Source organism: Eretmochelys imbricata, chromosome 1 (assembly GCF_965152235.1).
Source record: "Eretmochelys imbricata isolate rEreImb1 chromosome 1, rEreImb1.hap1, whole genome shotgun sequence".
Taxonomy (NCBI): domain Eukaryota; kingdom Metazoa; phylum Chordata; order Testudines; family Cheloniidae; genus Eretmochelys; species Eretmochelys imbricata.
Window position 1 is genome coordinate 359988851 of NC_135572.1, and position 24018 is coordinate 360012868.

General features: G+C 62.0%; 1 protein-coding gene across 6 annotated transcripts in view; it reads right to left on the minus strand.

Annotated features, from left to right (window-relative positions):
• The window catches only part of IMPDH1 (inosine monophosphate dehydrogenase 1), a 58130-nt gene extending 38356 nt beyond the window's left edge, over positions 1-19774 (minus strand). For 3 of the 6 annotated variants that reach the window (XM_077837974.1, XM_077837939.1, XM_077837965.1), the window contains exons 1-3: positions 19647-19774; positions 18574-18672; positions 5188-5236 (exon numbers count right to left, since the gene is read on the minus strand). In XM_077837974.1, the coding sequence (XP_077694100.1) occupies positions 5188-5236; positions 18574-18672; positions 19647-19669 (171 nt within the window). In that variant the 5' untranslated portion in view covers positions 19670-19774. Of the gene's footprint in view, positions 1-5187; positions 5237-11742; positions 11817-18573; positions 18673-19290; positions 19395-19646 lie in introns of those variants that run through there. The other 3 variants (XM_077837956.1, XM_077837948.1, XM_077837982.1) reach the window with 3 other exon arrangements.
• Between the last annotated feature and the right edge of the window lie 4244 nt (positions 19775-24018).

The following is a 24018-nucleotide window of genomic DNA, read 5'->3' on the forward strand; positions in this document are numbered from 1 at the left end:
CCAGGGGGGGTCACCACTGTCCGGGGGCATGGGGGCCTAGATGGAGGAAGGGACTCGCTCCGAGACACACAGGGAGTCTGTGACAGGGCCAGGGTAGAACCCAGGAGTCCTGGCTCCAAGCCCCCTGCTCTAACCACTACACCCCGCTCCCTCCCAATCGGATTCAGAACAGACGTGGCTCCCCAAGGCTCTGGATCTCCAGCTGAGTCCCCGAGCTTGCGGGCACAGAATGGGAAGGGCAGGCCCATAACTGACCCATCTGCTTCACCAGCTACCCGCTTGCTAATTCCACTGCAGCTGGGTGAGGGAGGGGCCTGCCCGGGGGACACGAGGACAGCCTAGCATGGCCAGCGCCGAGCGCGGGAAGCCAGAGAGGCTGCCGGCGCAGTCAGGTGGTTAGAGCCCTTACTGGCTGCGCCAGAGCACAGCGCCCCCTCCCCAAGCACGGCGGAGCCACAGGCCCCAGGGCTCCCCTCCACCGGAGCCCTAACAACGCTCAGGCCAGGCCCAGACCGTGCAGGGCCGGGAGCTTCCCCCACACCTGTGCCAGGCTTCAGCGCCGCTCCCTGCTCAGAGCCCAGCCCCGGGCCAGCTCCCCACACTGGGCACCGGCCCCATTTCAGCACCGCTCCCTGCTCAGAGCCCAGCCCCGGGCCAGCTCCCCACACAGGGCACCGGCCCCATTTCAGCGCAGCTCCCTGCTCAGAGCCCAGCCCCGGGCCAGCTCCCCACACAGGGCACCGGCCCCATTTCAGCGCCGCTCCCTGCTCAGAGCCCAGCCCCGGGCCAGCTCCCCACACTGGGCACCAGCCCCATTTCAGCGCAGCTCCCTGCTCAGAGCCCAGCCCCGGGCCAGCTCCCCACACTGGGCACCGGCCCCATTTCAGCGCCGCTCCCTGCTCAGAGCCCAGCCCCGGGCCAGCTCCCCACACTGGGCACCGGCCCCATTTCAGCACCGCTCCCTGCTCAGAGCCCAGCCCCGGGCCAGCTCCCCACACAGGGCACCGGCCCCATTTCAGCGCCGCTCCCTGCTCAGAGCCCAGCCCCGGGCCAGCTCCCCACACTGGGCACCGGCCCCATTTCAGCACCGCTCCCTGCTCAGAGCCCAGCCCCGGGCCAGCTCCCCACACTGGGCACCGGCCCCATTTCAGCACCGCTCCCTGCTCAGAGCCCAGCCCCGGGCCAGCTCCCCACACTGGGCACCAGCCCCATTTCAGCGCAGCTCCCTGCTCAGAGCCCAGCCCCGGGCCAGCTCCCCACACAGGGCACCGGCCCCATTTCAGCACCGCTCCCTGCTCAGAGCCCAGCCCCGGGCCAGCTCCCCACACTGGGCACCGGCCCCATTTCAGCGCCGCTCCCTGCTCAGAGCCCAGCCCCGGGCCAGCTCCCCACACTGGGCACCGGCCCCATTTCAGCGCCGCTCCCTGCTCAGAGCCCAGCCCCGGGCCAGCTCCCCACACTGGGCACCGGCCCCATTTCAGCACCGCTCCCTGCTCAGAGCCCAGCCCCGGGCCAGCTCCCCACACTGGGCACCAGCCCCATTTCAGCGCAGCTCCCTGCTCAGAGCCCAGCCCCGGGCCAGCTCCCCACACTGGGCACCGGCCCCATTTCAGCGCCGCTCCCTGCTCAGAGCCCAGCCCCGGGCCAGCTCCCCACACTGGGCACCAGCCCCATTTCAGCGCAGCTCCCTGCTCAGAGCCCAGCCCCGGGCCAGCTCCCCACACTGGGCACCGGCCCCATTTCAGCGCCGCTCCCTGCTCAGAGCCCAGCCCCGGGCCAGCTCCCCACACTGGGCACCAGCCCCATTTCAGCGACGCTCCCTGCTCAGAGCCCAGCCCCGGGCCAGCTCCCCACACTGGGCACCGGCCCCATTTCAGCGCAGCTCCCTGCTCAGAGCCCAGCCCCGGGCCAGCTCCCCACACTGGGCACCGGTCCCATTTCAGCGCCGCTCCCTGCTCAGAGCCCAGCCCCGGGCCAGCTCCCCACACTGGGCACCGGCCCCATTTCAGCACCGCTCCCTGCTCAGATCCCAGCCCCGGGCCAGCTCCCCACACAGGGCACCGGCCCCATTTCAGCGCCGCTCCCTGCTCAGAGACCAGCCCCGGGCCAGCTCCCCACACTGGGCACCGGCCCCATTTCAGCGCCGCTCCCTGCTCAGAGCCCAGCCCCCCACACTGGGCACCGGCCCCATTTCAGCGCCGCTCCCTGCTCAGAGCCCAGCCCCGGGCCAGCTCCCCACACTGGGCACCGGCCCCATTTCAGCACCGCTCCCTGCTCAGAGCCCAGCCCCGGGCCAGCTCCCCACACTGGGCACCGGCCCCATTTCAGCGCCGCTCCCTGCTCAGAGCCCAGCCCCGGGCCAGCTCCCCACACTGGGCACCAGCCCCATTTCAGCGCAGCTCCCTGCTCAGAGCCCAGCCCCGGGCCAGCTCCCCACACTGGGCACCAGCCCCATTTCAGCGCAGCTCCCTGCTCAGAGCCCAGCCCCGGGCCAGCTCCCCACACTGGGCACCGGCCCCATTTCAGCACCGCTCCCTGCTCAGATCCCAGCCCCGGGCCAGCTCCCCACACAGGGCACCGGCCCCATTTCAGCGCCGCTCCCTGCTCAGAGACCAGCCCCGGGCCAGCTCCCCACACTGGGCACCGGCCCCATTTCAGCGCCGCTCCCTGCTCAGAGCCCAGCCCCCCACACTGGGCACCGGCCCCATTTCAGCGCCGCTCCCTGCTCAGAGCCCAGCCCTGGCCAGCTCCCCACACAGGGCACCGGCCCCATTTCAGCGCCGCTCCCTGCTCAGAGCCCAGCCCCGGGCCAGCTCCCCACACAGGGCACCGGCCCCATTTCAGCGCCGCTCCCTGCTCAGAGACCAGCCCCGGGCCAGCTCCCCACACTGGGCACCGGCCCCATTTCAGCGCTGCTCCCTGCTCAGAGCCCAGCCCCCCACACTGGGCACCGGCCCCATTTCAGCGCCGCTCCCTGCTCAGAGCCCAGCCCCGGGCCAGCTCCCCACACAGGGCACCGGCCCCATTTCAGCGCCGCTCCCTGCTCAGAGCCCAGCCCCGGGCCAGCTCCCCACACTGGGCACCGGCCCCATTTCAGCACCGCTCCCTGCTCAGAGCCCAGCCCCGGGCCAGCTCCCCACACTGGGCACCGGCCCCATTTCAGCGCCGCTCCCTGCTCAGAGCCCAGCCCCGGGCCAGCTCCCCACACTGGGCACCGGCCCCATTTCAGCGCCGCTCCCTGCTCAGAGCCCAGCCCCGGACCAGCTCCCCACACAGGGCACCGGCCCCATTTCAGCGCCGCTCCCTGCTCAGAGCCCAGCCCCGGGCCAGCTCCCCACACTGGGCACCGGCCCCATTTCAGCGCCGCTCCCTGCTCAGAGCCCAGCCCTGGACCAGCTCCCCACACAGGGCACCGGCCCCATTTCAGCGCCGCTCCCTGCTCAGAGCCCAGCCCCGGGCCAGCTCCCCACACAGGGCACCGGCCCCATTTCAGCACCGCTCCCTGCTCAGAGCCCAGCCCCGGGCCAGCTCCCCACACTGGGCACCGGCCCCATTTCAGCGCCGCTCCCTGCTCAGAGCCCAGCCCCGGGCCAGCTCCCCACACAGGGCACCGGCCCCATTTCAGCGCCGCTCCCTGCTCAGAGCCCAGCCCCGGGCCAGCTCCCCACACTGGGCACCGGCCCCATTTCAGCACCGCTCCCTGCTCAGAGCCCAGCCCCGGGCCAGCTCCCCACACTGGGCACCGGCCCCATTTCAGCACCGCTCCCTGCTCAGAGCCCAGCCCTGGACCAGCTCCCCACACTGGGCACCGGCCCCATTTCAGCACCGCTCGCTGCTCAGAGCCCAGCCCCGGGCCAGCTCCCCACACTGGGCACCGGCCCCATTTCAGCGCCGCTCCCTGCTCAGAGCCCAGCCCCGGGCCAGCTCCCCACACTGGGCACCGGCCCCATTTCAGCGCCGCTCCCTGCTCAGAGCCCAGCCCCGGGCCAGCTCCCCACACAGGGCACCGGCCCCATTTCAGCACCGCTCCCTGCTCAGAGCCCAGCCCCGGGCCAGCTCCCCACACTGGGCACCAGCCCCATTTCAGCGCAGCTCCCTGCTCAGAGCCCAGCCCCGGGCCAGCTCCCCACACAGGGCACCAGCCCCATTTCAGCACCGCTCCCTGCTCAGAGCCCAGCCCCGGGCCAGCTCCCCACACTGGGCACCGGCCCCATTTCAGCGCCGCTCCCTGCTCAGAGCCCAGCCCCGGGCCAGCTCCCCACACAGGGCACCGGCCCCATTTCAGCGCCGCTCCCTGCTCAGAGCCCAGCCCCGGGCCAGCTCCCCACACTAGGCCCCGGCCCCATTTCAGCACCGCTCCCTGCTCAGAGCCCAGCCCCGGGCCAGCTCCCCACACAGGGCACCGGCCCCATTTCAGCGCCGCTCCCTGCTCAGAGCCCAGCCCCGGGCCAGCTCCCCACACTGGGCACCGGCCCCATTTCAGCGCCGCTCCCTGCTCAGAGCCCAGCCCCGGGCCAGGTCCCCACACTGGGCACCGGCCCCATTTCAGCGCCGCTCCCTGCCAGGGAGTGCCGCGAGCTGGCACAGCATCTGCCCGCCCCCCCAGCCTCTGCAAGCCCCAGGCAGCGGCACTGCAGGTTGTGCACGTTTCCGGGGTCAGGGAGACGCCGGCCGGGGTGCTGGATGACACCTCTCCCCCAGGCACTGGGCCAGGCAGGCAAGGGGCCTGCAAGCTGGAGGACGGGGCAAATGCATCATCCATGCAGCACAGAGCCCAGACCCACGGCCGTGCAGGGAACCCCAACGGGCTCGTCCCGGGCCCCCAGTCTGTCCTGCAGGCCCCATGGTGGGGACACCACTTCCCCGGTCTCCCCTCCTGCAGCTCAACCCCACACCATCCCTGATGGGCCCCGGGGATGCTGCTCCCAGGCAGACAAGGGGTTGGGGGGGATGCACTCCAGCCCAATGTCCCACCCCCAATGGGACACCCTAGATCTAGAGGGAGCGTGAGCGGACGGCGGAGGGGCCTGCCTATGGGGGACGGTGGCTCAGTGTTAACACCCCCCAGCTCTGGTGCTGCCCTGGCCCCGTGCCTGGCAGCACGGCACTGCCCACCCCAGGGTGCAAGGGGCTGGCAGTGCCGGGCCCAGGGGACACCCCGGCGAGCGCCCCAGGGGCTGGACTCACCACCTCATCCGCCGTGAAATCGATGAAGCCTGGGAGGATCAGGAAGTCGCTGCAGAAAGAGAGGGGGAGAGCATTACATGAGGGCAGCCCTGTGCCCCACAGGGACCCCCCGCCCCTGGAGCCTGGCACACGCACGGCCACAGCTGCGCAGAGAGGGCAGGCTGGGCTCCCCGTAAGCCCCCCCCCCGTGGCACGGGGCCGTGGCAGTCATCGCGGCCTGGCCCCAGGTGGCTTTGCAGGAGGGCAGGGGACTGGCGGGCAGGGAAAAGCTCCCATCCCATGTCTGCCTGCTCCTGTTAGAGCCGGCGCCATGCGTGGCCCAACCCCCCATCAGAGCCGGCGCCCCACCCAGCCCAACCCCCCTGCCGCCCCCCCCGTCTGAGTCGGCCCCCGCCTGCCCCAACCCCTAGGGCTACTGGAAGACAAATCCTAGGAAAGGGCAGAGAAGAGAGCGGGGCCAGCGAGGGGGTGACTGCGTGGGCCGGGCTGGTACCAGGACCCTGCCCCCTTTCAGGCCAGCCCAAGGCCGGCACAAAGGCAGGGCGTAAGAGGGGCCGGGCCCCTGGGAAGCCAGCCAGCCGGGCTAGGAAGCCCTGGGCTGGCACAGCAGGACGGCTGCAAGCAGGCGGGATTACAGGCCCAGCTGAGCTGCTAATCCTGAGCTATTTGTGAACCGGGTGGGTCTTGGCGTCCGGCTCCCACAGCTGCTTGGAGCGGGCAAGGGGCCAGTGCGAACACCTGCTGGGCTAGCTCCCTGCAGGGGGCCTCTCCGAGCCGGGGTCAAGCATCCCCGCAGGGCTGCGTGGGCAAGCCTGGGGGGCATGGCCTGGAGCCCTCACCGCTACGGCGAGCTGCATTCATGGGCGCCAGTCACGGGGCAGGGATGCAAGGGCCATCGGGGGGGGGCACCGGGGGGGTCCATTGGGGTGCTGGGTGGGGAGGGAGCGGGGTCGACGGGGCAGGCACCCTGAGGGCACCCTGTGCAGGGCACCACGACACACATGGGGCCGCCAGCCGGCCCACTGGGCATATGAGCTCGGGGAGGGGGCAGGCCCCCTGTCTGCAGCCTGTCCAGAATGGATGAAGCTCTGTCAGGGACATGCCACCCCACGGCTTGGAGGGAGCAGAGGCCCCCACATTGGCTAGGGTGGAGAGGACCAGGGCATGCCCCCCCCCAGCCCCTTTGGAGGTCAACAGGGTGCGGCGCCTAGAGGCAGGGACCTGGGGGGGGGGGCAGGGCTCCATCCAGCCCCCTTGAATTCCTCCTTCCCTGGCTACAGGAAGGCACCTGCTCCTCCCCGCTTGCCTGGCTCCCGCTCAGACGCGGCAGGAGGGCAGGCAGCAGCATCTCCTGCAAACAGCAAGGCCTGGGCAGAGCGGGGGGACCCACACCTCCCCAGACCCCCGAAAACTAGGACCTGGCACCGCTCTAGCCACCCAGATCCCACCCAGGGGCCAGAGCCCAGCACCCTGCTCCCACCCCAGTGCACAGGGGTCCCTGGGGGCGTGGGGATCTCTCCACGTGGGTGAGGGTGGGTCCTGGCAAGGCAGAGGCGCAGCAGCCCTCCCCCTCCCCCTGGAGATTCCCAGAGCCCGGACCAGACGGGGATTGTCTAGTCCAGTGGTTCTCAACCAGGGGTCCGGGGCCCCTCGGGGGCCGTGAGCAGGTTTCAGGGGGTCCACCAAGCGGGGCCAGAATTAGACTCGCAGGGGTCCAGGGCAGAAAGCAGAAGCCGCATTGCCTGGGGCCGAAGCCGAAGCCTGAGCAATGTAGCTTTGTGGGGGCCTCTGTGGTGGGGGGACCCCAGGCAACTGCCCTGCTTCCTACCCCGCAACACCGGCCCTGGCCTCTGTATGCAGAAAAGCAGCTGTTTTGGCACATGTGGGCCGTGGAGCTTTTCTTGCATGTTGGGGGGATGGAGGGTGGGCAACTCTCGATCTCGCCCTGAGTGGAGCGCAGGATCTGGTCCAAGAGGTAACTAGAACAGGACCGCTTGGAAATAGTGACCGTAATATACCAACATTTAACCTCCCTGTGGTGGGCAGAACACCGCACCAGCCCAGCACGGTGGCATTTCATTTCAGAAAGGGGAACTATGCAAAAATGAGGAGGTTAGTTAAACAGAAATTAAAAGGTACCGTGACTAGAGTGAACTCCCTGCACGCCGCATGGACACTTTTCAAAGAGACCATCATAGAGGCCCAACTTAAATGTATCCCCCAGATTAAAAAACACAGTAAAAGAACTAAAGAAGAGCCACTGCGGCTTAACAACCATGTAGAAGAAGCAATGAGAGATAAAAAGGCATCTTTTAAAAAGTGGAAGTCAAATCCTAGTAAGGTAAATAGAAAGGAGCATAAACACTGCCAAATTAAATGTAAAAATGTCGTAAGAGAAAGCCAAAAAGGAGTTTGAAGAACAGCTAGCCAAAAAACTCAAAAGGTAATTGTGACGAAGCAGGACTGTTCTTAATGTTTCCTCTGAATAGTGTAGGGGTGCCTCAGTTTCCCCTAGGCAGTTCTTAAGTATCTAGGGGGTGGGGTAAGGGTGTATGATCCTTGCAGAGCCCTAAAGGGCAGGTGTGTGCAGGGGTCTGGACACAGAGAATGGCCAACCCTGTTTCCTGGCAACTGACGGCCTGGCCCTTTCCCCCTGCAAGGTGAGAGCTAAAGGGTTGGAGAACAAAGGAATCAGGTGCCCTCCTGGCCAGGGAAAGGAACAAAGCCCAGGGGAGGAGGGGCGGGAGACAGTTTGAGTTTGGGACTGGCTGGAGACATGGAGTGAAGTGCAGCCGTGGTTGTCTGGCTCACTGCTCCCCAAAATGGACCCGGCTGAGGGGTCCTGTTCTCTGCACCTGCAAGCTCTGTTTTAGACCATGTTCCTGTCGTCTAATAAACCTCTGTTTTACTGGCTGGCTGAAAGTCACGTCTAACTGTGAAGTTGGGGGGCAGGACCCTCTGGCTTCCCCAGGATCCCGCTTCGGTGGAGTTGCTGTGGGAAGCGCACGAAGGGGCAAAGAATGCTAAATGCTCCAAGGTCAAACCCAGAAAGGTAAAAGTTGTGTGAGCTGTGTGTCCTAAAAACAATCTGCTCACAGAAAGGAAACTTCCCCAAAGTCCTGACTGGCTTCGCAGGAAGCAGTTCCAAAGCATCACCTGGAACTCCATGACAGTAATAACAAAATGTTTTTTAAGTACATCAGAAGCAGGAAACCTGCTAAACAACCAGTGGGGCCCCTGGACGATTGAGGTACAAAAGGAGCACTTAAAGACGATAAAGTCATTGCAGAGAAACTAAATTAATTCTTTGCTTCAGTCTTCACGGCTGAGGATGTGAGGGAGATTCCCAAACCTGAGCCATCTTTTGTAGGTGACAAATCTGAGGAATTGTCACAGATTGAAGTGTCACTAGAGGAGGTGTTGGAATTAATTGAGAAACTGAACAGTATCGAGTCACCGGGCCCAGATGGCATTCGCCCAAGAGCTCTGAAAGAACTCAAATGTGAAATTGTGGAACTCTTAACTACGGTTTGGAACCTGTCCTTTAAATCAGGTTCTGTACCCAATGACTGGAAGATAGCTAATGTAACACCAATATTTAAGAAGGGCTCTAGAGGTGATCCTGGCAACTACAGACCGGTAAGTCTAACGTCAGTACCCGGTGTGACGATGTGACGCAGCAGGGAGGGGGGAGTGTTGACCTGGGAATGAGCCCTGGGGATGGGAGACCTGAGAGCCTGTCACCTGAGCCAGGACGGGGAGGGGGAGGTAACACCTCTGCCCGGGAAACTGGACAGAGGCTGCAGGAGGGAGCCTACTGCGGGGGTTTAGTTTCAGTTTGGGGCTGGGTGGAGGAACGCAGGGAACCCCAGGGCTGGGATCTAAGCTCCCTGCTCCCCCAGAAGGACTTGACTGAGGGGTCGTGTTCGTACCCACAAGCTCTGTTTTGGACTGTGTTCCTGTTGTCCAATAAACCTTCTGTTTTACTGGCTGGCTGAGAGTCTCAGTGAATCCCAGGAAGAGGGGTGCAGGGCCTGGACTCCCCCACACTCCGTGACAGCGGGCAAATTAGTTGAAACAATAGTAAAGAATAAAATTGTCAGACATCTAGAAGAACATAAATTGTTGCACAAAAGTCAACATGGTTTCTGTAAAGGGAGATCATGTCTTACTAATCTATCAGAGTTCTTTGAGGGGGGGGTCAACAAACATGTGGACAAGGGGGAGCCAGTGGACATTGTGTACTTAGATTTCCAGAAAGCCTTTGACAAGGTCCCTCACCAAAGGCTCTTATGTAAATTAAGCTGTCATGGGATAAGAGGGAAGATCCTTTCATGGATTGAGACCTGGTTAAAAGACAGGGAACAAAGGGTAGGAATAAATGGTAAATTTTCAGAATGGAGAGGGGTAACTAGTGGTGTTCCCCAAGGGTCAGTCCTAGGACCAATCCTATTCAACCTATTCATAAATGATCTGGAGAAAGGGGTAAACACTGAGGTGGCAAAGTTTGCAGATGATACTAAACTACTCAAGATAGTTAAGACCAAAGCAGACTGTGAAAAACTTCAAAAAGATCTCACAAAACTAAGTGATTGGGCAACAAAATGGCAAATGAAATTTAATGGGGATAAATGTAAAGTCATGCACATTGGGAAAAATAACCCCAACTGTACATACAATATGACGGGGAGATAATTTAGCTACAGCTGATCAGGAGAAAGATCTTGGAGTCATCGTGGATAGTTCTCTGAAGACGTCCACGCAGTGTGCAGCAGCAGTCCAAAAAGCAAACGGGATGTTAGGAATCATTAAAAAAGGGATAGAGAATAAGACGGAGAATATCTTATTGCCCCTATATAAATCCATGGTACGCCCACATCTTGAATACTGCGTACAGATGGGGTCTCCTCATCCCCGAAAAGATAGACTGGCATCAGAAAAGGGCAACTAAAATGATTCGGGGTTTGGAACAGGTCCCCTCTGAGGAGAGATTAAAGAGGTGAGGACTTTTCAGCTTGGAAAAGAGGAGACTAAGGGGGGATAGGATAGAGGTCTATAAAATCATGAGTGGTGTGGAGAAAGTGAATAAGGAAAAGTTATTTACTTGTTCCCATAATATAAGAACTAGGGGCCCCCAAATGAAATTAATGGGCAGCCGGTTTAAAACAAATAAAAGGAAGTTCTTCTTCACTCAGCCCACAGTCAACCTGTGGAACTCCTTGCCTGAGGAGGTTGTGAAGGCTAGGACTATAACGGGGTTTAAAAGAGAACTGGATAATTTCATGGAGGTTAAGTCCATTAATGGCTATTGGCCAGGATGAGTAAGGAATGGTGTCCCTAGCCTCTGTTTGTCAGAGGGTGGAGAGGAATGGCAGGAGAGAGATCACTAGATCATTACCTGTTAGGTTCCCTCCCTCTGGGGCACCTGGGATTGGCCACTGTCAGTAGACAGGATACCGGGCTGGATGGACCTTTGGTCTGACCCAATCTGGCCGTTCTTATGTTCTTACATTCTCTCCGCTCCACCTGCCTCCTCCTGGACTTGTGGGCCCCAGGGCTCCAGCTGCAGTCACGCGAGAGGTACAGTAACCCTCTGCTCCTGAGCGAGGGGGCTACGGAGAAGGGCCCCCCCGGCCGAGCTGCACGTCACTCCCGCCGAGTCGTTCTAGGGGGTTGCCCAGCCCCACGCCATGCCGCAGCCCACCTGGGTCTGCCCACGAACACGACGCCCAAGCAGGGACCCCAGCAAGGGTGCAGGTCGGGGTGGGGAGACTTCGCCCCCCACCCCTGCTCAGAGTGACTGGCCCCCACTCCAGTAAACGGGGACATCCGTGCCATGAGCCCTCCCCCCCCGCCCGCACTCCCCCCAAACCCACAGCCCAGCCCCAGCGGCCGCGTGGGAATACGCTCTGCTCCGCAGGCTCCCGAGGACCCGTCCCCCCCCACGGGCACACGGCCCCGTCACACCGGGCGCACTGCAGCTGTCACCAGCTGGACCCCGCTGACACCACGGCGGGGTCACTGCTTAGTGCCTGGAGCAGCCCCGGGCCAGGACGCGGGTGCAGCCCAGGAAAGAGACTGGCTTGGTCCTACCCTGAAACCAGCAAAGCGACTGTCCATGCCCCCCACCCCGAGGGACGTGCAGAGGAGTTACACTGTGCACACCCCAGCCGCCCAGAGCAGGGCGGGGCCTTCCCCCGCTGCGCGGAGCCAGCCAGAGCCCGACTAGGATCCAGAGGGCCAGCCCGTCCATCCATAGGCCACTCACGTCAATGGGCAGCAAGGCTGGAGCACAGTGGCTGAGCGGGCAGAGCCAAGCCACGGAGGAGGCAATATGGCCCTGGGGCAGGGTAGGGAACAGGTGATTTCTCCTGTATCTCTGCCCTTCAGACTCACTCTCTGGGGTCTGAGGAACCCCCAACCCACCCTGCAAGCTGCTGTGCCCAGGTATCCAGTAGCCCGCTGCACCCACAACGAGCCCCACTGAGCTCAGCAGAGTCCCACACATGGAGCAGCTTGTTCATTCACACACGCACAGGGGCGTCCTTCACCCACCATTGAAATGCAGCCACCTCTGGGGAGGAACGCAGCAGCTGTTGAATAGCCACTCAGCCAGCTGGGGCAGGAAGAGTTCTGGGTGGGACTGGAACCGGCCAAGGGAAAGGCAGCTCCCTGGGTCAGGGCTATGTGTAAAATGCAAATACGGGTCCAATTAGTGACACATTGCCACGGCCCCACGTAGCTATCCCGGGCGCTTCCAACCCCGGCAGGTGGGTCATGCCCATCTGCTCTGGGAGCTCCAACAGGGGCTGTGCCTTCCGCTCCCCACCCCCATCTCCCAGTCTGCACCTCCCTACAGACCAGGGGAGCTCAGCCCACAGACTGCTGAATCCCAGACACTGGACATCTCTGCCGAGATTCTGTCTTCCTCCACCTAGAACCGCAGCTGCCTGGCTGCCCAGCCCGCAGCGCCGCCTGCCCCACGGCCCCAGGTTCGGGGATCTGCTCCTGGACAGCAAGATCTTGAGATGCCAAATGCCAGGGAGAGCCACCCGTCTCCTCCGCCTGTAACAGGGTCCGCGGAGCCAGCAGCAAGGCAAAGCTTCCGGCAAAGAACGGGGACGCCCAACACCCGGCAACTCACAAGTTACGGTCCCCACAGCCCCAGAACTGGATGCTTGACTGCTGGTGCCGCTGTGCCCCTGCCCGCTCCTTGCATGGTTGTGCCATGGTACTTCCTTCACTTCCTTCCTGACCTTCGCAGAGGGCAGGAAACTCCACCCCCGAAACCTGCACGCCAGCGACCAGGTATGCATGCCCCTAACTCCGCCCCCAGTGCGTGCCCTACTCGCCCACCCCATGGCGTGTGCAGGACCACAGAGCTTTCAGTTCCCACACGTATTTATACCATGGGATGCCCCCCGAACAAGCACAGAGACCAGGCAGCGGCCAGCCCCCCCGGCCTATTAGTGCCCACAGGCTCAGGGCCTAGGAAATCAGTCGTTTCCTGCAATTAATTCCCACCATGCCCCACTTGGAACCCAGCCTTCGGAGGGGCAACCTGGCAGAGCCCTCGCGGCTGAAGGGCTTCCGTGGATCAATCACAAATCTCCCATTGCCAGGGATTTAGAGCTTAGGGGAAAAGCTCTGAAACACCTGCCACAAGGAGTCAGCCTGCAACCCGGCGAAGGGAGCGGACGCCCCCGCCCCAGCGAACAGCTCCCGGACAGGGCTCCGCTGCACCAAGGACCATGCACAGCGAGCGAGGGCCCAGCAACGTGTCAGGGTCCTGGGATAACAGCTCGGGAAGGGGCGCGATTCTGATCGGCCAAAGCCCTGCCGTGGATGCAGCTCCACAGCCCTCTAACGGGAGCACTTACGCCCCTTCCACACTGGACCAGCTGCCCTGGTGCCGGCACTTTGATACTGGTACAGCCGACTGCACCGGTGTCACTCCAGCAGCACAGCTCCAGCCGCACACCCTTTAGACGCAGACGAGGCCGAAGTGACGCTGCGTCTACACTACACCGTTCCACCGGCACAGCTGCCGGCTAGGAGCGTCAATCCAGCCCCCCGGCCGACCTCGCTATGCTGGCTAAACCCCCAGTGTAGACGTAACTCTTGGTCGGGGAGGTGGGTAGCTCACGCTGTGTCTCCACTAGGGGCTCTGCCGGCACAGCAGCCATAGTGCGGACAAGCCCTCTAGACACCTCCCGGCCCCCAGAGCCAGACAACAGGCAGGGAAATGGAAGGATTCGCCCCCAGTTCACAGCTGCGACCCAAGGCCCAGAGCGATTTGGCGACTCGCCCGGAACCAGCAATTAAACCCAGTCTCCTGCATGCCAGCCCTGGACTCTGCCTATTGCACCATGCTGCCTCCCCCGCCGGAGAGCACCTGGGGAAGGATGGGCTCAGCCTCTCCCAGCAGAAAACCCTCAGGGGGCAGGAGGCTGGGCAGCCCCAGCAGGGCCGAGAGGACGCAGGGGGCTAGGCCAGGCTGGCTTTATGCATGCACAGGAATCCTGCTGGACCTGCTCGGGTCTTTCTCCCTGTGACAAAGTGGGACTGTTCTTAATGTTTCCTCTGAATACTGTAGGGGTGCCTCGGTTTCCCCTAGGCATTTCTTAAGTCTCTAGGGGGTGGCATAAGGGGGTGTAATTGTTGCAGAGCAAAGGGCCAGGGTACATAAATGGCCAACACTCTGTCTCCTGGCAACTGATGGCCTGGGCCCTTCCCCTGCAAGGTGAGAGCTAAAGCGTTGGAGAACAAAAGAATCCCGTGACCTCCTGGCCCAGGAAAGGGACAAAGCCCAGAGGAGGAGGGGCTGGAGGGAGTTTTCATTTTGGGGCTGGCTGGGGACATGGAGTGAAGTGCAGACGGGGTTGTCTGGCTCACTGCCCCCCAAAATGGACCCAGCTGAGGGGTCCTGTTCTCTGCACCTACAAGCTCTGGTTTAGACCATGTTCCTGTTGTCTAATAAACCTCTGTTTTACTGGCTGGCTGAGAGTCCCGTCTGACTGCGGAGTTGGGAGGCAGGACCCTCTGGCCCCCCCAGAAGCCCGCCTGGGCAGACTTGCTCGCAGGAAGCGCACGGAGGGGCAGAGGACGCTGAATGCTCCGAGGTCAGACCCAGGAAGGTGGAAGCTGTGTGAGCTTTTTGCCCTGCAGACAGGCAGCTCCTAGAGAGGACACTTCACCCGAGTCCTGGCTTCATAGGGAGCAGTTCCAGGGCATCGCCCGGGGACTCCATGACACTCCCCATCACCCCCAAGGCCCCCTGGCAGCAGGCAGCGCTGCTCCACGGCCCCAGCCGGCTGCCTGGCTGACAGCAGCCGTTCCAGCAGCGCGGGGCTGTGGTTTGGGTCACAGAGGCAGCTGCCCATTGACCTTCGCCCAGTATGGTGCAGTCACAGCAGCTTCATTCACAGCTGCAGCCTGGCAGGAAGGGAACAGGCCATCTGGGCTGCAGGGAGCTGCCACGCAGATGGGCCTCAGCGCCTCCAAAGCAGCCGGTCTCCTCCACAGCTTCCCCACAGGGATGCGGCAGGGCAGCCCACTTCTTCCTCCGAGCCAGGCCCGGCGGAGGCCCCGACCACGGCCGAGACAAACCCACCACACAGCCCCGGCTGGGGGCGGGTTTCCAAACCTCCCTGCCCAAGAACAATGCATGATTGAGCATGGTCCCTGTGACACTTCCGGGGGGCTGCCCATGTGCTGTTCTCCGACACACACAGCAGGATCTGCCCGGCCAACAGGGGCCAGTGGGGCTGCTCAGCGGAAGGTGCAACCCCTCAGCGGACAATGCCATAAACCCCGCACCTCGTCACGCCCCCCTCCCAGCCCCCACTGGGTTCCTCCTCACACCTGGGCAGCCAGCCGGAGCCTGCACCAGGCAAATTTAAGCTACCGGTGTCTCCCTCTTTGGGAGCACCTGCCCCCACAGGCCAGAGCAGGAGGATCCCAGCCATGGGCTGCAGGCTGCACCCTGCCTCTTACAGATCTCTAGGGTCCTCCCCCAGCAATGCCGCGTCTCCCCATGCTGGGTACCGACAGGGATGCTGCAACACAGAGCTACCGACAGGACACTGATCGGTGGAACAGAGCCAGGAGCCTCACGCATGGCCCCCGGAAAGTGCTGTCCGGACCAGCGCTCAGTTATTTGAGACCCAGCGCTAAAGCCAAGTCACAGGCAGGGAAGCCAGCGTTCCCCTGCCAGCTCCATGCGGCAGTCGAGCCCCGGGGCTGGTCCTGGCAGCAGACACATGAGCAGCCAGCTGGGGGCTAGTCTGGCTTTCACATCAGCAGCTCCACTCTGACTGGACCATGGGGGTCCCCAGCCAAGGGAGGAATCCTGCCTGCCACCTCCTGTGGGGCCAAACAGGCTTCGTATCGGCACGGACGCCAGCAGCTCCAGCGCGGATCCGGATACGCCGGGAACAGCTGCCAGGAGTGGGCTGGGAACCCTCGCACCCCACCGCCTCCTGCGGGCGCTGTTGGACTGACGCAGAGAGAGTCCGAGCCCCTAAACGGCCCCGTTCCACAGCAGGCTCCCCTCAGCCCCACCTCGAGCTACAGCTGTGTCCATGGGGCACTGGGCGGGTGGGGGCAGAGACTGTGCTTAAAGAGGAGGAGGCGGGAGACAATCATGCAGAGATGAAATCCTGCTTCGAGCAGGGGGTTGGACTAGATGACCTTCAGGGGTCCCTTCCAACCCTGATATTCTATTCTATGATTCTATGAAATCCTGAGGCTGCCCCACATAGCGACCCCCCCATACAGATGAAGGACTCGCTTCCCCCCGGCATTTCGCATCCTGCTTCCATGCCTGTTAGAGCCACGGTGGCACATCACCCCGGCCTGTCACAGCCCCGGCGGGCCAGGGTCCTCCCCAGGCTGCGCCCCTTTGCTGCAGCAGAGGGGGAAGGGCAGGCGAAGGGCTGGGACCAACCCCCTCCCCAGCCCTGTCTCCATGCGGAGCGAAGGGTTCCTTTCTCTGCAAGCTTTGCCTTGACTTGGCAGCGCCGTGGCCCTGCAGTGGTGAATCGAGACCGGGCGCCTGGTGCCAGGGACTAACCCCTCTGTTTGCTGATGCTGCTGGCAAGGCGGCGGGAAGCGACTCAGCTCCTGCTGGGCAGGATGTCACCCGGTGGGCGAGCACCACGGCTACTCAGCCTGCCGCCGAGGGAGACACTGGCCTGGGCTCTCCTCCAGAACGGCCACTTCCCCAGACAGCAACCTTTCTCCAGGGCTTGCCACCCACCCCTCCCACACTGAAGTGCAGCCAACCGGAGGAGGGATGGGAGGCCTGGGGTACCTTCCGGGCCGGGCTTGGGGTTCAGAGCCTCCTGGCCAACAAGGATGAGTTGGCAAAATAATCGCCATCGATCAGAGAGAGGCAGGCCTCGCGGCACACCCAGGGAGCCCTGTGTGCCATTCTGTCCCTCCCCCCCCATCACTGCACAGACTCTGCTTGGGGGTGGATGGGGGGGGACTTAGTGCTAGTGAAAGGGGACATGCCTGCCCCCAAGGCCAAGTCCCCCCCAGCAGGCACTGCCCTGCCAAGGAACATTTCCCTCCAGGAGCCCCCTGCTCAGAAAGGAGCCAAAGCGACACCCCCAAACCATCTCCGTCCATGGGCTGAAAACCTGAACGACCCCCCCAGGCCCGATCCTGCAATCGGAGCCACACCAGCCCATGGATCTGCTCCCACTGCTCCCATTACAGGATCGGGGCCCACCGGGACAGCCAGGCTGCAGAGGAATGCCGGGGACCGATGTCCGTGGCTTAAACGCTGCCCTTTCCCACCACCAAGCGCCTGTCACTGGATTAGCCGGCGCTATTAGCGCGGAGTTTCCATGGCAACAGCGCCCTCGGTTTCTAAAGTTAACACTTCGCTTCTTTGAAGAACCAGCAACCCCGTCGCGCCTCAGCTACCTGCCTCAGGCCAAGGCCCCGAGATCCGCCCCACGCTGTGCGCGGCACTGCTGGGAGACAGCCCCTGCCCCGCTCTCACACCCAAAGGGGGGCGGGGACACAGTCGTTCTGGCCCACGCCCCACAGGACAAAGCCACTGACCCACCTGGCCAAAGGTGGAAGGCACCGAGGGCGTGGCCCTGCAAGCGGCTCCACGCAGACCCGCCCGCAGGATCAGCGCTCACACGCCGGCTCTAACCTAGCCGCTAGGACCCAGCGATAGGCTGAACCTCGTCCTGGCGAAGGGCCACGGTCGGGCTCATGGACGTTCAGGCCTGAAGGGACCGGTGTTATCATCCAGCCCAGCCCGGCCCGAGGCCCTCTCTCCTTGTGCTGCAGAACGGCAGTCGCGCCCCCCGCTCTATGGAAGCTGGGTCCCGGTTCCAGAACCTCCTGGGTTAAAAACCACCATGTAGTTGCAGGCTCAATTCCCAGCACCTCTGGGGGTGTTTCCAGCACGGTTTTTAAAGACCCAATTGAATTTTCACCGTGAACACCACCTGGCCTTTTTGCCACGACAGGAACTAGACTGGTCAGTCTCAGGTTTATTTACAGTCAGTTTCACTTTCCAGTTGCCTTAATGAGGTTGGAGAGGCAGATGTTGCAGGGGAAGCTTTAGACAAAACCCTTTTTTATTTTAAAAACATTTCTATGAACATCAGGATTTGTATAAATATTTATATATAAATCAATATTGACCGAGCACCATCAACTGTATGCTAAGTATCCATTAGATCATTTATACCAATATATTTGATATTTGCTTTTACACACACATCTGGAGCCTGGGTATGCACATGTACACGTCCCAAAAGAGGATGCATGCACCGCTTTCTGCATCTGACTGTTCAGATCACGAACACAAGCCCACAGGGACAGGTCAGGCCCAGCATGTAGGCATGTTTCAAATAAAGCAAAGATGTTATGACATCCGACAGTCACAGAAATGTTCCGGTACACAAGAGGTCTTTCCTACTGTGATGTGACAAAAATTCACTTGTGTCTGGTGCTGAAACGCATCAGAAGGGATCAGAACCCCGGAGACCAAGGGCCTGCTGGAGCAGCCGGCCTGTTGGCAGGGCAGCAGCCAGCCTAGGAATCATTGCGGGGTGGTGGCAGACAGCCGGCGAGAAAGGAGAGGCACATACCGGCCTTCGCTGCCGTAGGGAGCCCTTCCCAGGGGGCTCGAGCAGCCTGCAGCAGGGCCAACGCTCAGCAGGGGAGCGGGCGCCGAGCTGTGACACACAGCAGCTGTCCGACATGCTGACCGCGTGTGCGAGCCACCCTGGCTGCCCTGGAGCAAGCTGGACAGCAGCAGCCCCGGCACCGCCAGCTGCCCAGGGCCTGCCCGCAGGGGAGCGTGTGCCCAGCCCCCCGCCCGCCCGCCCGCCGAGAGAGGCTGCAGCCACTTACTTGTAGGTGAGGCCGTCGGCGATGGCAAAGAGCTGCTGGGCCGTGAGGCCATCCTCAGGGACGTAGCCCGTGCCCCCGCTGATCAGGTAGTCAGCCATGCTGCAGGGAGAGGGACAGAACCGTTAGCATGGGCAGGGCACCCGCCCGCAGCCCCGGGGACAAGTGCCACAAGCCTGGGGGAGCAGGGGGCCAGGCCCAGGGAGGCTGGCTCCTAGGGGCATGGGCTGGGTACCGCCCGGGGGCACTGCCAGGGTGGGGAGCTGCGCCCCCGGGGTGGGGGTAGGGCCACACCCGGCCCGGCGGGCTGCAGGGAGGGGGCCCCAGCCCCATGCGGCCTACAGGGAACCCTGCGCCCCAGCTCCGAGCCCCAAGGGGGGGACCCGCGCGCGCCCCAGCTCCGACCCCCGGGGCGGGACCCGCGCGCGCCCCAGCCCCTGCGACCCAGCTCCGACCCCCAAGGGGGGGACCCGCGCGCCCCAGCCCCTGCGCCCCACCTCCGACCCCCCAGGGGGGGACCCGCGCGCCCCAGCGCCCCAGCTCCGACCCCCCAGGGGGGGACCCGCGCGCCCCAGCCCCTGCGCCCCAGCTCCGACCCCCAAGGGGGGGACCCGCGCGCGCCCCAGCTCCGACCCCCGGGGCGGGACCCGCGCGCCCCAGCCCCTGCGCCCCGCCCCGGCCCCGCGCCGCGCCAGGGCTGCAGCCGGGGGCGCCGCGCACCTTGGCGGCGGGGGAAGCGCGGAGCCCGCAGCGGGCAGGCCCGGGACCCGCCGGGCCGGAGCGCAGGGCGGGCCCGCGGCTCGGCGGCTGCTCCCGGCGCACACGCAGGGCCGGGCCCGCCCCGTGGGGGAGGCGCAGGGCGCCGCGCACGGACCCCGCCCCGCCCGCGCTGCCGGATCCCGGACCATGCCCGGCCCGCGGCGCCCCGCGCTCCGCCCGCAGAGACCCGGCAGCGGGGCCCGGCCCCGTGCAGCGCCCGGGGAGCCGGGCCGGGCTTGGCCGCGTGCTGGGGGCTGCGGACGCGCCGCCCAGCGCCCCCCGACCGTCCTGCTCCCTGGCGCCGCCCGAGCCGGTACCTCGCGGGCTCCCCCTCGCCCATGGCCCGGCCCGGGGCTCCTCCGCGGCCGCCGCTGCCTGCAGGCTGCTCCGGCGCCCTCCACGCGGCTGGCCCGGGAGGGAGACGCGGCTGGAGGCAGGGCCGGGGGTGGGGGAGAAGGCACCAGCCCGGCCCACGCTGGCAGGCGGCCAAGGAGGGGAGCCAGGCCTGCCCCTGTGTGCTGGGGCCGCCGTGGGCACGCAGGATGGAGAGGCCAGCGGCAGCCGGCCCGAGCCCCGTCCTTACCCAGCCCCGAGCGGCCCCGCGGCTCCAAACGCTGCATTTGGCCAGGCCTCGTCGGGGCAATGCGCAGGGGCCCCACCTGGGCTCGCCTCCCTAACCTGCGCCGACAAGCCCAGGCGCTGGGACGTCCTGCAATGCGCCCGCCGCCTACCCGGTGTGAGGAAGCAGGACTGTTTTTAATGTTTCCTCTGAATAGTGTGGGGGTGCCTCAGTTTCCCCTAGGCACTTCTTAAGTATCTAGGGGTGGGATAAGGGTGTATGATCACTGCAGAGCCCTAGAGGGCAGGTATCTGCAGGGGTCTGGACATACAGAATGGCCGACACCATGTTTCCTGGTCACTGATGGCCTGGGCCCTTCCCCCCTGCAAGGTGAGACCTGAAGGGTTGGAGAACAAAGGAATCCCGTGACCTCCTGGCCGGGGAAAGGGACAAAGCCCAGAGGAGGAGGGGCTGGAGGGAGTTTCAGTTTGGGGCTGGCTGGGACATGGAGTGAAGTGCAGACGGGGTTGTCTGGCTCACTGCCCCCCAGAATGGACCCAGCTGAGAGGTCCTGTTCTCTGCACCTATAAGCTCTGTGTTAGACCATGTTCCTGTTGTCTAATAAACCTTCTGTTTTACTGCCTGGCTGAGAGTCACGTCTGACTGCGGAGTTGGGGTGCAGGACCATCTGGCTTCCCCAGGAGCCCCGCCTGAGCAGACTCGCCGTGGGAAGCGCACGGAGGGGCAGAGGAGGCTGAATGCTCCGAGGTCAGACCCAGGAAGGTGGAAGCTGTGTGAGCTGTGTGTCCTCCAGACAGGGTGCTCCCAGGAAGGAGACTTCCTCAGAGTCCTGACTGGCTTCGTAGGGTGCAGTTCCAGAGCATCGCCCAGGGACTCCATGACAACTGGTTCACTTTAGCCAGTGACCTGGGGAAGTTCGAAGCCACCAACGTTCCCATGGATGCCCCAGCATCTCTCCCATTCCTTGGTGGGAGTTACACCAGGCCCTTCCAGTTTCACGCCCTCCCTTAGGTCGCGGGTGGTCGATAGCACTCACAGGCCGCAGGTGGGAAGGTTTATGCGGCCCGTGCCCTTTGGCCACCCTCAGAACTCCAGGGGGTCAAACTGGGATTGGGTCTTCTCCCCAACAAGCTGGCCAAACACAGCCACTTGGTTATAGGAAGAAAAGGAGTACTTGTGGCACCTTAGAGACTAACCAATTTATTTGAGCATGAGCTTTCGTGAGCTACAGCTCACTTTATCGGATGCATACCGTGTTTCATATTCTCTGTGTATATATAAAGTCTGCTGCAGTTTCCACGGTATGCATCCGATGAAGTGAGCTGTAGCTCACGAAAGCTCATGCTCAAATAAATTGGTTAGTCTCTAAGGTGCCACAAGTACTCCTTTTCTTTTTATACACACAGATCATGAAAAAATGGGTGTTTATCACTTCAAAAGGTTTTCTCCCCCCACCCCACTCTCCTGCTGGTAATAGCTTATCTAAAGTGATCACAAATCCAGGGTTTAACAAGAATGGGGGGGGGGGGGAAACAAGGGGAAATAGATTACCTTGCATAATGACTTAGCCACTCCCAGTCTCTATTCAAGCCTAAGTTAATTGTATCCAATTTGCAAATGAATTCCAATTCAGCATTCTCTCACTGGAGTCTGGTTTTGAAGTTTTTCTGTTGTAATATCGCAACTTTCATGTCTGTGATTGCGTGACCAGAGAGATTGAAGTGTTCTCCGACTGGTTTATGAATGTTATAATTCTTGACATCTGATTTATGTCCATTTATTCTTTAACGTAGAGACTGTTCAGTTTGACCAATGTACATGGCAGAGGGGCATTGCTGGCACATGATGGCATAGATCACATTGGTGGATGTGCAGGTGAACGAGCCTCTGATCGTGTGGCTGATGTTATTAGGCCTTGTGATGGTGTTCCCTGAATAGATATGTGGACACAGTTGGCAACGGGCTTGTTGCAAGGATAGGTTCCTGGGTTAGTGGTTCGGTTGTGTGGTGTGTGGTTGCTGGTGAGTATTCGCTTCAGGTTGGGGGGTTGTCTGTAGGCAAGGACTGGCCTGTCTGCCAAGATCTGTGAGAGTGATGGGTCGTCCTTCAGGATAGGTTGTAGATCCTTGATAATGCGCTGGAGAGGTTTTAGTTGAGGGCTGCTAGTGGCGTTCTCCTATTTTCTTTGTTAGGCCTGTCCTGTAGGACTGTTTAACTTTCTTAACAGCTTTCACTTCATCTGAGACCTTCTCAAAGCTATCCACACTGGATCTTTCAACAGGACAGTCAGTGGATCCATTCACAACAGAAAATTTCTGGCTGTTAGGAACTGAAGCTTTCTTGATTAAATCACTTTCACACCGTTCAGTGGCAGTAAACTGCTTGCAAAGACTCCATGAGGATTCCTTTCCCTAGAGCTTGTCTATGCAACAATTCACCCCTCACAGAAATTCTGCTCTTACTCTCTTTACCTAGGGCTTGCTCTAGAGGAACACTTTCCTGAGCAACAACAGACTCTTTCTGGGTCTCCCTTACATCCAGAATTACCTCTGGTCCATCCGGCGGATTCCTACACAATCCCCTTTCAGGCAAACTGATAGACTTCCTAGATAACAGGTCAGAAGCATTCTCCTTTCCTTTGCCACACACAAGTTCAGGAACTTTTTCCTTCTTGCTACAGGTTTCCACACCCTCAGTAGGTAACACAATCACATCACCTTTCTGCTCTCCTTGTGCCCTGGCTAGGATCTCACCCTGATTAGTCAGAGTTGCTCACCCTTTCCCAGCCACACACTAGCAACAGGCAAAATACAAGCACCAGAATTGTCTGATCTCTGGGATTTTACATAGACGCTAACTGGATGCGACCTAGTTACAGGGCCATTCTCCCGAGCAGACACAAACTTAGGACCCTTCCCTTTGTGGGCTTTAGCTGAATCCAGAACCAGCTCTGAGACAACTGCACGACCCTCAACCGTCACAGGCTGAAAGGCCCCTTCTGTCTGCTCCACAGGCAAAGAAGAGCCGGACACACTTTCTCCTTCCCCAGACACACAGCTTGGGATCTCATTCCCCTGGTCCCAGCACACAAGGCTGGTCACAGACAACTGCTTGGAGATCAGGGTAGCTCCCTCCATAGGCAAGTCAATACCCCTGACAGACAGACACAGACACATTTCCTTCACTGTCTCAATTCTCCACCCAGCTAACAGGTAAGGTCCAGGGAGTCTCATCTTCCACTCTCCTCGCCTTCCCACCCTGCTGACTGGACACAGCCATCAGCTCACAAGGCTGCCTAGGCTCATCCAGACTTTCCTTACCAAGCACCTTGGCACTCCCCACAGATCCCCTGCCCTGCCTGTGTCTCCCCCACTCAGCTGGGGTCTTATCTCCCTCTTTGCTCAGCACTGCCCTTGCTGTCCCAGTGGGGATAGGCAGCGAGCTCCCTGCTTTCCTCACTGGAATAGAGCCAGCGTGAGCCCCCTCTCCGGTGTGCAATGGGGGTGGGGAGCCCCAGGGGTCTGGTCACAGGCAGGCAGGTAGCCTGAGCCCAGCAGCTCCTCCCTGCTGCCAGCCAGGTCATCTGCATTTTCGCTGACCATTTCCCTCTCCACTGATTGGTTCCCTGGATTCAAATTCAAACCCTTGGGAGTTATCGGGGCAGGGCCTGGATCCTGTCCCAAAGAGACACAGTCACCCCACAACAGGGTCTCGCAGCTGGTGTCCTGGAGAACCCAAACGACCAGCCAGCCCCACCCCTCCTGTGTCTTCACAGGGATCTGGGCCATAGGCAGGGCGAGGGGCTTTGTCCCTGGGACCCTCACCCAGCTCACCCAGCCCCTCAGCATCTGAGGCTGCACCACCCAGGGCCTGACAACAGTTCTTTCCGTCCCAGAATCTCGCCACCCCAGGAATGTCTCCCCATTGACCATCACCTTCCGCTCCCCCTGGAGGTCCGAGGGGCCCGACCCCAGGAGACTCCACACAGACATATAGGTTGGGGTCAGGAGTGGGAGCCTGTCCACCTCCCCACCCATCTGGCTGACGGAGTCTATGTCCTTGGGACCCAACAAGGGAGCTAGACACCGGGGCTTTTCCGCAGGGTCCCC